This window comes from Emys orbicularis, chromosome 4 (genome assembly GCF_028017835.1).
Source record: "Emys orbicularis isolate rEmyOrb1 chromosome 4, rEmyOrb1.hap1, whole genome shotgun sequence".
Classification (NCBI taxonomy): Eukaryota; Metazoa; Chordata; order Testudines; family Emydidae; genus Emys; species Emys orbicularis.
In genome coordinates this window covers 74,535,320-74,547,627 of record NC_088686.1, presented here as the reverse complement: position 1 = coordinate 74,547,627, position 12,308 = coordinate 74,535,320, and the positions used below count along the sequence as shown (strand labels likewise).

The window sequence follows — 12,308 nt, the reverse complement described above, 5'->3', positions numbered from 1 at the left end:
TAAAGACAGGTAATGTTAAGAACACCACACAAAGTATCAGTGATGAGAAGGGTTGGGGTACACGGTCAGCTGGTAGATCTGGAAGGGGGTACGCAATAAGAAGAGTTTGGGAACCTCTGCCCTAGGGGAATTCTGTTACTCCCTAGTGGGGCAGGTCTGTGCACTCAATCCCTCTTACCTTTGTCTGGGCAGCACATGCTCTAGCTAAGAGGGTCTTCCCTGTTCCAGGTGGCCCATACATGAGCACTCCTTTGGGGGGCTGGATACCCAGGTTTTCAAACTTCTCCTTATGATTCATTGGCAGGACAATGGCCTCCACTAGCTGCAAGGACAGAAAAACATTAAGAAAAGAAAACTTTTTCCATCAGAAACTCTGATGCTAATCCAGTCCTTAAGCTAAAATCCCTAACCTCCCACCCCGTGGATCCAGACTGCCTCAATTCCAAACTGAAATGCAGGGGAAAATCTACCTGTAGGGATCATGTTATTCACAGACTGGATTCTAAGTACTTCTATGACCCCATTACTCATAGTATCTGAGTGCTTCACAATCTTTAATGTATTTATCCTCACAACACTCCTATGAGGTAAGGAAGTGCTATTATCCTGACTATATATAGGGGGATCAGAGACACGGCGAGACTAAGTGTCTTGCCCAAGGTCACAAAGGAAGTCTGTGGAGGAGCAGGAAATTGAAAGTGGGATTCCCTGACTAACCACTAGACCATCCTTCCTCCGCTTGTCACCTCTTGGATCTGTTTATCCAGCCCCCCGATGTCGCTGTACTGCTCTGTGGGCCTCTCATCCACCTCCATGGCTTTCACTCGTGAGTCATATTCAGTAGGTAGGGTCTCCAGGATCAAGTAAGAGTCCTTGTTCACACCCTGCAAACACAAAGGCAATAACTTAGACTGAAAAGTTTTTGATAAAGGCCCTTTCAGGCAACAACTAAGGAAGATAGTTCACCTACAGATGATACACCGGGTCAGGATATTATAGAGGTAAATAGCTCATGCATCAGGACTCAGTAAAAAAAAAAAAGATGCAGTTCTGTGACATGACGGGTTCTTAATGTCTGGATGAGTTAAAGACTAGTAAGGAGTCTAGGCTTTAACTTGACATGATAAAGGCAAGGGGTTTATCAAGGTATTCGGGTGCTTAAAAATGCACATAGGCACCTAGTGGGATTTACAAAAACAACTAAGCAGGCTATGTGCTTAAGTCTCATTGACTTAAGTGGAAGTTAGGCATCCAACTCCATATTTAGGCACCTAAATGCCTTTGTAAATCTGGCCTAATGTGCCTTGTCTACACTAGACTTTTCAAATGCATTAGTTAACACATGCTAATATTTCACCATTAAATTCTTGTCCAAACAAGGCCTTATAAAAAATCTGCTTAGATCATTTCCTCATGAGAATCTAAGCCAGCCAAATACCAGATTTCCTGGCTAACACCATGTGATCAATATTTGCCAGTTACATTGCAACCACTCACCACTAGGTCTCCAGGCTTTAGCTTCTCTGCATCAACTAACCCGATCACAGGCAGGAAATATGTCTGTGGGGAAAGGAATCAATGTAAGCACAGCAACCAAACAGGGCTAGATCCCCTACCAGCACTCCCCACACCTACACAGGTTCATGGCTCTTACCTGGCGAGTGGAGGTTTTAATCACAGCACACTTGCCCTTCCTCTGGGAATCTAGATCAATATTTGCTCCATCTTCTTCCTGGTCATTGGGGTCAACATCCAATAGCTGAAGACCAGAAGAAAAGAGATCATTAGAAGCAGAATCAGGCCAGTCTAACCATCCCACCCCTGGATCACATCTCAAGGCTTCGGATATTGGGTTCCTAGCTCAAAATCACAAAAAGCAGTGGAAACTAAACATCCCACTATCTACCATCATCCACCAATAGTAGGATTATGCCTGTAGTTAAAACCCCTGAGAGAATTTAGAGATTCCTGAGTAGTAGAGCTCCCTGTCATAGCAACAAGGCAACAGCACAGGGGAAGGCACTGCAAAATCCTGGGGAACAGGAGTGGTGGCTAGAGGGGGGGTTGTAACCCCCCCCCCCATTCCAGTATAACAAACCAATGCTAGTATCACATAAATTGGTTGAAACAATATTAAAGAATTATGAAACACTGAGAAAGACAGATACAAACTAGCACAACTACTGGAAAAGAAAATTGTGCCTCACTAATCTATTAGAATTCTTTGAGCATATCAAAAAATTACAGATAAAGGAAAACCAGATGATATAATTTATTTGGACTCTCAAAAGGCTTTGACAAAGTCACTCAAAACAGTCTACTAAGGAAACTAAGTAGTTGGGGTGCAGGTCAAAATACTGTTGTGAATGAGAAAATGGCTAAAGGGACAGAATTGTAGTTGGGCAGGAGGAGTCCAAAAATCACAAGACAAAAACATGGATTTAATCGGTCTTCGGGCATCTGACTCAGTTTTTGAACTGCGAGGGGCTGAAATAATGGAGAAAACAGAAGAGCAGGAATAAATGATCAGATTCTTCAAAGCAAAAAGGTTAACAGGGAATCCACAAGGTACCATACAAGGACCAGTTTTATTTAATATTGATCTGGAAAAGTAGGTGAGCAGAAAGGTGGCAAAATGCACAGATGAAATAAAATTATAGAAGACTGCAAGGAACTTCAGAGAATCTTAAGGCTAGGTCAATGACATTCCCCTTAGTGTTCATCTATTCACAAAAATTGTACCACTAACTATACAGATATAGTTAAAGTGATAACCTCCCTAAAGTGGATGCAGTTATACCAGTATAAAAATGCTTACATCATTATAGCTTATTTCCATAAGAGAAGGGGAATAAGGTATATCAGGGTATGACTAACTAGAAACATTATAGCAGCATAGTACAGCTGCTACTCCTGAGGGCATTCTGCGCCAAAAATTTAAAAATTCAGCAAAATTTGTCAAATAAATGTGGAGCCTCCAGCATGGCATTGGGGAGCACAGGCCACTGGCTTCACAGAGGTGAGAGATCACTGTGCAGCTCCCACCCCCCAGACTCAGCAGTGAGGCTGCACATAATCCTGCCACAGCGCAAGGACTAGGCCTGCCACAGAAAACCCCCAGGGCCCTGCCCCTCTGTACCAGTGCACCAGGTGTCGGCCGGCAGTCTCAGCAAGGCAGGATCCAAGTGTGGAGGGGCTTAGTGTGGGGAGGATCCAGGTGTGGGTTGAGAAGGTTCTGTCTGTGCGGGGCAATCTTGGTGCGGGCAGCTCAGTGGAGGATCTGGTTGGGGAGGGTGGAGGAGAGATCTGGATGCACAGGGGCTTGCTGGGGGGTTCTGGGTGTAACGGTAATGGAACTCTGCAGGGAGGTCCAGGTGAAGGTGGTTGGGGCTAAGCAGGCTGGGGGGCTCCATGGGGGGTCCATATCCTGGGGGGTGGGGTTCGTCAGGGTGGTCTAGAGTGTGTGTGTGGGGGTGGATGCTTGGTGGGAGGGTCTGGGTATGAGGGAGTCTGGATGCATGGGGTTTGGGCAGATGGGGGAGCAGCTCCAGGTACAGGGATCCCTCCCCCTGCAGCTGAGGAGCAATGGGTGCAGGAAGCGTGTGTGTGTGGGGGGCCGGGGTTTGCAGAGCTTCCTGCAGATGGGGGAGAAAACTGGGGGTGGGTCTGACCCGGCCCCGGATGCCGTGCAGGGGAAGAGAAAGTCCCGTCCTCCCCAGCCCAGCCAGGACTAGCAGCTGAACCCAGCGCAGGGTTGGAGCCACCAGCCGGGTCTTCCCCAGACCCACCCTCCTTCCCCTGTCCCGTGATTTACCTCTCTCCTGGCTGCCCTGGGCACCCAAAACATACTGCTGGGGAGGAGCACATGACCACTCTTATGGCTTCCCTTTGCTTCCCTGTCAGAAAGTCATTTTTCTGTGGGGAAGCAAAGAAATCTGTGGGGGATATAAATTCTGTGCATGCGCAGTGGCACATAATTCGCCCAGGAGTAAGCTGCGCCGCTGCAGTGCTTCAGTGTAGACAGTTGCTGCAACAGAAGGAATTCTTCTGTTGCTGTAGTAAATCTACCTCCGAGAGGTGATAGGTAGTGTTGGCTGAAGAATTCTTCCGTTGACCTAGTGCTGTTTACACCATGGCTTAGGTTGGCTTAATGACATCTCTCAGGGGGTGAATTTTTCACACCCCTGAGGGATGTAGCTTGGTTAGCCTAACTTCCTAGTGTAGGTCAGCCCTCAGTATAATCACTTTTATACTGATGGAACTGCACCTACACTAGGATGTTGTACCACTGACTATTTCAGTTGAAAAATTACACCCCTAATCAAAATAGTTAAATCAGTACAAAAAGTGTGTGCAGACCAGGCCTTACACATCAATATCTGCTAACTGTTTCCATTTTAAAGATTGGGAAACAAAAAGAGGAAGTCACTGGTCCCAACTTACATTGATTCACTACACACAGTCCTCTGCTCCAGCCACTGACCCCCCAAGCCCAATTAGTGAAGGCACCTCTTAAAATTAAAAGCTGTGCACCCAATAGGGTATCACTCCAAACATTACTCCAAAAGGGCACAACACTCACCTCAATGACATTGGAAACAAGGTAAGGCAGGGTTTTGTTCACTTTGATCTTCTCACTGTTCTCTTTGATCTTATCTTTCATGGCCTGCAGCTCATGGGTAACTCTCAGCACCTCACTCTTCATTATCTGAAATCAGTACAGGTTAGGATTAACCTTAGCAGAACAAAGAAACAAATACAGACATGCATCACACAATCAGAAGATCAGAATGAATCCTAGGAGACAGTTTGGAAGAAGGAGGGGAAAATGTTAGGGCAAAACAGATTAGGCTAAATGGTGTGACTTCAGGGATTGAGGTACACAGCCCTTCACCATTCTGGTCTCAACTCATCAGTGCCCCCAAAATCATTTCCTCCTGATGCTGTCTGAAGAATTCTAAAACTACTCAGGAATTTGAAGGGAGGAGGAGACTTTGTTTTGGAAGAATTGTTTTCAGATTTTATTCCCATCAGTTGGCACATTCGAGCCCCACACTTGTTCCTGCATTTAGGGATTGGAGAATTTGAAAATCACTTTTAAAACAGTTTCCGAATGCTGGACAAGTTAATGTTGATCAGCCTGGAATATCAGTCCTGCCTCTTGCACAAAACTCCTTGAAGGCAACTCAGAGAGATCTCACTGAGTTCATAAAAATTGGAAAAAATGCTTAAAAATAAAGATTAATACAATTTTGGTGGATTGTATTGAACAAAATAATCAAATTCTGCCCTGCTATCTATAGTGCTGCCTTATCTGCTCACTTTCTGCCTCCAGAGGAAGAGGCTGGTATCCCTGGAAAACACCATGATATCGACTAATCTCTATGAGTCTACTTAGATCTGAATTAACGGATTTCTATCCAATGGCAAACTCATCCTTCCCTCAAATTCACCATCTTTAGATTGTAAACTTCTCAAGGCAAGGAACAGTTTCCTTTGACATTTCTCCAGTGCAGAGCACAACACTGCTCTACATAAACAATAATTTTTAGGTCTGTCAAGCGATTAAAAAAAATTAATTGTGATTAATCTCGCTGTTAAACAATAATAAAATACCATTTATTTAAATATTTGTTGTTGTTTTCTACATTTTCAAATATTGTATTCTATGTTGTAATTGAAATCAAAGTGTACAGTGCTCACTTTATATTTATTTTTGATTATAATACAAATACTGTAATGCAATCTCTTTATCATGAAAGTTGAACTTACAAATGTAGAATTACACCTCTACCCCAATATAACGCGACCCGATAGAACACGAATTTGGATATAACGCGGTAAAGCAGTGCTCCGGGGGGGGGGGGGGGGGGGGGCTGTGCGCTCCGGTGGATCAAAGCAAGTTCAATAAAACGCGGTTTCACCTATAACGCGGTAAGATTTTTTGGCTCCTGAGGACAGCGTTATATCGAGGTAGAGGTGTATGTACAAAAAACCTGAATCCAAAAATAAAACAATGTAAAATTTTAGAGCCTGCAAGTCCACTCAGTCCTACTTCTTGCTCGCGCAAACAAGTTTGTTTACACTTGCAGGAGATAATGCTGCCCGCCTCTTGTTTACAATGTTACCTGAAAGTGAGAACAGGTGTTCTGATGGCACTGTTGTAGCCGGCGTCACAAGATATTTATGTACCAGATGCGCTAAAGATTCATGTGTCCCTTCATGCTTCAACCACCATTCCAGTGGACATGCGTCCATGCTGATGACAGGTCCTGCTTGATAACCATCCAAAGCAGTGCGGCCCAATGCATGCTCATTTTCATTATCTGAGTTAGATGCCACCAGCAGAAGGTTGATTTTCTTTTTTGGTGGTTCGGGTTCTGTAGTTTCCGCATCGGAGTGTTGCTCTTTTAAGACTTCTGAAAGCATGCTCCACACCTCATCCCTCTCAGATTTTGGAAGGCACTTCAGAATCTTAAACCTTGGGTCGAGTGCTGTAGTGATCTTTAGAAATCTCACATTGGTACCTTCTTTGTGTTTTGTGAAAACTGCAGTGAAAGTGTCCTTAAAATGAACATGTGCTGGGTCATCATCCGAGACTGCTATAATATGAAATATATGCTATAACATGAAATAGATGGCAGAATGCAGGTAAAACAGAGCAGGGGACATACAATTCTCCCCCAAGGAGTTCAGTCACAAATTTAATGAACTTTTTTTTAAACAAGTGTTATCAGCAGGGAAGCATGTCCTCTGGAATGGCAGCCGAAGTATGAAGGGACATACGAATGTTTAGCATATCTGGCACGTAAATACCTTGCAATGCTGGCTACAAAAGTGCCATGCAAATGCCTGTTCTCACTTTCTGGTGACATTGTAAATAAGAAGAGGGCAGCGTTATCTCCTGTAAATGCAAACAAACTTGTTTGTCTTAGCGATTGGCTGAACAAGAAGTAGGACTGAGTGGACTTGTAGGCCTGAAGTTTTACATTGTTTTGTTTTTGAGTACAGTTATGTAACAAAAAAAAAAATCTCTACATTTGTAAATTGCACTTTCACAACAAAGATTGCACTACAGTACTTGTATGAGATGAATTGAAAAATACTATTTCTTTTGTTTATCATTTTTACAGTGCAAATATTTATAATAAAAATATACAATTTGATTTCAATTACAACAAAATATAATATATGTGAAAATGTAGAAAAACATCCAAAATACTTAAACAATAGACTACCAATTGAAATTTATTAACAGTGTGATTAAAACTATGATTAATTTTTTTAATTGCGATTTTTTTGAGTTAACGGCGTGAGTCAACTGTGATTAATTGACAGCCCTAATAATTTTCTAACACTGTATGATTATGCTACAGTGAATCTACAGAAATTTGCTTATGACATGATACAAGCATAGGTGCTAGAACCAGAGGTGCTGCCGCACCCCCTGGCTTGTAGTGGTTTCCATCATATACAGGGTTTAGTTTGGTTCAATGGCTCTCAGCACCCTCACTATACAAATTGTTCCAGCACCCCCGGATACAAGCATCTGGAGATGTGATTTAGAGAAATATTAAAAGATAAATAGTAGGATGGATAAAAATTGTTTGTTTTGTTATTTAAATTATCGTAAGTTTTCTTTTTTAAAATAAACCTGTTTAAAAAAATCTGAATATAACACAAAATATGTTAAGACTGAAATTTATTATAATCTCTTCAGACATTTAAATAAAAATTAAATATGCTGACACCACAAGCCTCTATCAAAAACTTTGCGTTAAAGGCTGGTTTTCTATATATAGAAAAAAGCGACAGAGTCCTCTGGCACCTTATAGGCTAACAGACTGTTAGTCTATAAGTTGCCACAGGACTCTTTGTCGCGTTTTACAGATCTAGACTAACATGGCTACCCCTCTGATACTATATATAGAAAGAATCTAGGAATATAGGAAAAGCATCTAACTTTTGAGATCAAGCTTTACAAATATGGCACAGCAGGTCATGTACTATATTAAGATCCCGTGGGAGACCCAGGGACTGTATTACTGAGTACAAGAGACTGGCAAAGTTGTCACAGGCATTGGAATCTGGCCTCTCACTCCAGGAAACCCCATCATGTATCTTATCAGGATCATCACTTAGCCCACCTGGATAGTCTCAGACTCCTATTTTATAGCTTCTTCCTACCTGAGCTCTGATTGCCTCAGTTCTCAAATTAGGAATATTTATGACTCCACCCACCACAGAAACTTGTCTTTCCATGAGCTGGAGAGTACTGACTGATCTACCCAGTAAATAATAGCCCTTGTTTCTGGATGGTTCTGGACACATCAAGTAACATTCTCCTTCAATATCTACTAGACAGATACAAACAGAAATCCATTAATTTCTCAACTGCCTCCATCTTCATGGTTAAATTAAAAAAAAATACAGCAGTGTAAAAGGCATGTGAGTTATATGAGCAGAAGATTTGGTTTGTTGTTAGTTTTTTTGTTTTTCAGAGGGAGGGGAGTTATGTAACAAGGGAGAAAGAGCAGTATGTGCAACCAGAGAGTAGCAATGTGGTGTCAGAGCAAGACACCATGGTAAGAAAAGACAACATTCTTCAGAGTGTGGCCTCTAGCGTTGATTTCATCACCTGGGAACTGGAGGAAAAAACTGCCATGGCTGCAGGTCATAAAAAAGACCCTATTTGGGAATATTTTCAAGAAATTATGGTACCTCTGGGTAAAAAAGGAATATGTGCCGAGTGTAAATAGTGCAACAAAGAAATGCAAGGCCTACTTGTCAGAGTGAAACATGAAAAATGCTCCTCAAAAGGCAGTGACTTTGAAGATGATGTGGACATGTCTGAACAATTTGTATCAACCTATTAGTAAGCTTATTTTTGCATAATTCTTATGGCCTGCCCACTGTGTCCTATTATGCTAATAAAGAACAGATTATAATAATAAGTGTGTGTTTTGGGTGTATTGCTTATGATTTTCAAAATGTTTGTGTTCAAAATATAATTGGTATGTTAGTTTGTTGTGGGAATATTTATCAATTACATTTCACTGTTATTGCTGGACTTCTGAAATGATTTTTTATTGTTCAATATAATAAAATATCCTACCTGGAGATTTCCTATTTACAAGTCATGTTTTACCAGGCATTTATGAGTTTTAGCATTTAAAAATGTGGGTTCCCCGCCCCCAAGCTGTTTGGTATGTTGCTAGGAGACAAGGGTTTAAATGGATTTAAATTATCCTTATAATTTAATAATTATTTTCCCTATAAAACTGGGTCTATAATAAAAATATTTTAAAAGTGGTACAAACAGATGCAGCAGGAGGAATCTTTCATTTACAATCTCATTTTTTTAAAGCAGTACGCTGAGTAATACTCAATGATTAACAGTGACTAAAAAAAACAAAAAACAAAATAACCCCCCCCCCCACACACACACACACACCATTTTGTTTCAGGAGCCAGCTTAGCTGTATGGTGTTATGAACAGCCAACATCTGCAATGTCTAATATTTCATATGCAACCAAACATATCTCAGACAGTAAATTACCAATATAATCATCCAGTAAAACCACGAATGAGTTTGCAATCAGAACCAGCAAATTCCAGCTGGACTCCATAGATTGCTCAGGTGACTTATGTAACAAGTTCTCCCTTTCGTCTAGTTCAGAACAAACATTTCACTGACATGGTTCAATCATTACGACCAAGCTACACTCCACTCGGCAGAGCAGACATTGCTAGATAGTAGCTGGATATAGTGTATGAGAAGGAAATTGAACAGTGTACAAAAAGATATTGATGGAAAATTTGTTAATCTGAGTCTTGATGGGTGGAACAATGTGCACAATGATCCAGTAATATGTGCTTGTGTGACAACAGAAGATAGGGTTACTATTTTACAGAAACAACTGATACATCAGGAAATCCCCCCCACAATACAACAGAATACATAAAAAATAGCAGTAAAAGCTATAAAAAAACTGAACAAAAATTCAAGTGTCAAGTGCATAGCTTTGTCACACACAATCCTGCAAATGTAGCAAAGATGAGAAAAAACATAGAAGAAAATAATGCAGAGAACCTGAAACTTACAACATATGGGTGAGGTATTCATTTGATTAATCTTTTAGCCAAAGACTTAAGTACAACTTCAGGAATAAAGGAAAATAACGTTGAAATAGCAAAATACTTCTGTAACAATCACTTTGCTTCAGCACCACTGAAGACAGCAGGAGGATACAAACCAATTCTCCCCCAAGATGTACAATGGTATTCAGTGGTTAATTGTTTCAAGCTATTTATTAAGAACTGGCCTATTCTGATGACAATTTGTGAAGGAAATCATGATAGAGATGGAACTACCACAGCCAAAGTAGTCAACCTTAGACTAAGGAGAAATGTAGAAGATATGCTGAATATACTAAACCTATTTCCATAGTCATGGACAAAATTCAGAAAGATTACTGCTGTATTGATAATGCTGTTGAAAATTTGAAAAAACTTCAAGACACTGAAGACAGAAATACCCTGCAACAAAGTTAAATTACAGGCAATAACGAAGCGGATTGATCAAGCACTTACTCCATCTCATTTTCTCACTAATATTCTCAAACCAAAGTACCAGGTTAGAGGTCTAACTGCTGAAGAAGATGCTGCTATGACATGTGCATCTAATTATCACCCATCAATCAGGCCAACCATAATAAATTGCAGGGTGGGAGGTGAACCATTCAAGCATGCATGTTTGCTAATATTTTAAAGAAGGTCACACCACTGAACTGGTGGAAGTCTAAGCTAAGCATTAGCTAAGCACATGAAACAGGTGTTTTTGAAGTGCTAAACCAGCTTTTGACAGCAGTAACCTCTTCTGAAGGCACAGAAAGAATATTTTCTCCATTTGGACAAATTCATTTAAAATTGAGTAATCGATAAGAATTAAAAAAGCAGGACAAAAAACTTGTCTTGCTCTTCCAGCCTCAGAATAAAAACAAGGAAGGAGGGGATGAGATCTACTAGTAACTTGGGAGACTGTTGTCTCATATTCAAGAGACATAGGAGAAGTAGGAACTTAAACTACAATCATATTCTCTTAGGCATATTTGAAAATTTTCCCAGGCTGACCTGAAATAATCAGTTTAATTCACTGACTACATTTAATCCCTCTTGTTCCTAGTAGTAAATATGAAACACATTTTGATAAGAGCAATTTGTGTATCCAAAACATTTAAGGTTGCTTTCTTTAATAAAAATAAATGTTATATGCTGTTTTGCATGTTTAATTAAATTCCAGTTACCATCCTGATGCAACATGACACAAATCATAAGCAAAAAGTTAATATCTAGTAAATAAGCATCATTCGCCATTTTCTAAGATACCAAAAGTGTACAATTGATAAGAATCTGAAAATAATAAACGTATATAGCTACAGTGTACCTTTCTAGTTAGCAAAAACATGCAGTAAATCTAGCGTAAAGGCTCTGCTTAGTTGTAAATCAACATTTTAATGGTTATACCAACCAATGAGACTGCAACGTTATTTAGAAATTAACTGAAGTACAAATGGAAAAATTTATTAAAATTGATTATTTTAATTGAGGCTTTCCACTTGGAAATTTAAACTGCCTTGATTTAAATCAATCCATCCTGAAAAATAGCATGCTGAACATTTAGTGTAAGAGAAAGTAAGGGCTCGATGGAGAGATTTCTGCCACCTTAACATTGGTGGCAATACTCTGATACACAGAGGACTATTTAGGCTCCTCTTTACTCTGTTCCACTATACAAGAACAAGGGACACCAGAATTAAAAGTGGCAAAGTTCAAATGGATAAGAGGAAATGCAGTCAAAATCAGAATTAATCTGCAGAACTTGAAGTATCAGGAGGCACTTTGGAGGCACACGGGAGCATGTTGTTTTATATGTTTCGAAAGAGGATTAGACATTTATTTCAATGTTCCTAGCACTGCACAGTCACAAAAGTTGTACTAAAGGTACAAGGGCTCTTCGTCCACGTGTTTCAGTGCACACACTGATCAGCACTTGGCGTCTGGAACAAGTGCCCCCCCCCTCCCCCACCATACAGTAGGGCACATCTAGGAGCACTAAGCAGGCTTTTATGACTTCTTCTGAAGCACAGGAAACAAAGGATAGGAATAAATGGTCAGTTTTCACAATGGAGAAAGGTAAATAGTGGAGTCCCCCCAGGATCCATACTGGGACCTGTGCTGTTCAACATATTCATAAATGACCTGGAAAAGGAGGTGAATAGTGAGGTGGTAAAATTGGCAGACAATA

At 40.6% G+C, this 12,308-nt stretch overlaps 1 protein-coding gene across 3 annotated transcripts in view; it reads right to left on the bottom strand.

Moving 5' to 3' along the window:
* The window catches only part of PSMC3 (proteasome 26S subunit, ATPase 3), a 36,382-nt gene that overhangs the window by 21,363 nt on the left and 2,711 nt on the right, over nucleotides 1-12,308 (bottom strand). For all 3 annotated transcript variants that reach the window (XM_065402353.1, XM_065402354.1, XM_065402352.1), the window contains exons 3-7: nucleotides 4,583-4,708; nucleotides 1,655-1,759; nucleotides 1,498-1,560; nucleotides 747-884; nucleotides 179-322 (exon numbers count right to left, since the gene is read on the bottom strand). In XM_065402353.1, coding sequence (XP_065258425.1) covers nucleotides 179-322; nucleotides 747-884; nucleotides 1,498-1,560; nucleotides 1,655-1,759; nucleotides 4,583-4,708 — 576 coding nt within the window. The remainder of the gene's footprint in view (nucleotides 1-178; nucleotides 323-746; nucleotides 885-1,497; nucleotides 1,561-1,654; nucleotides 1,760-4,582; nucleotides 4,709-12,308) is intronic.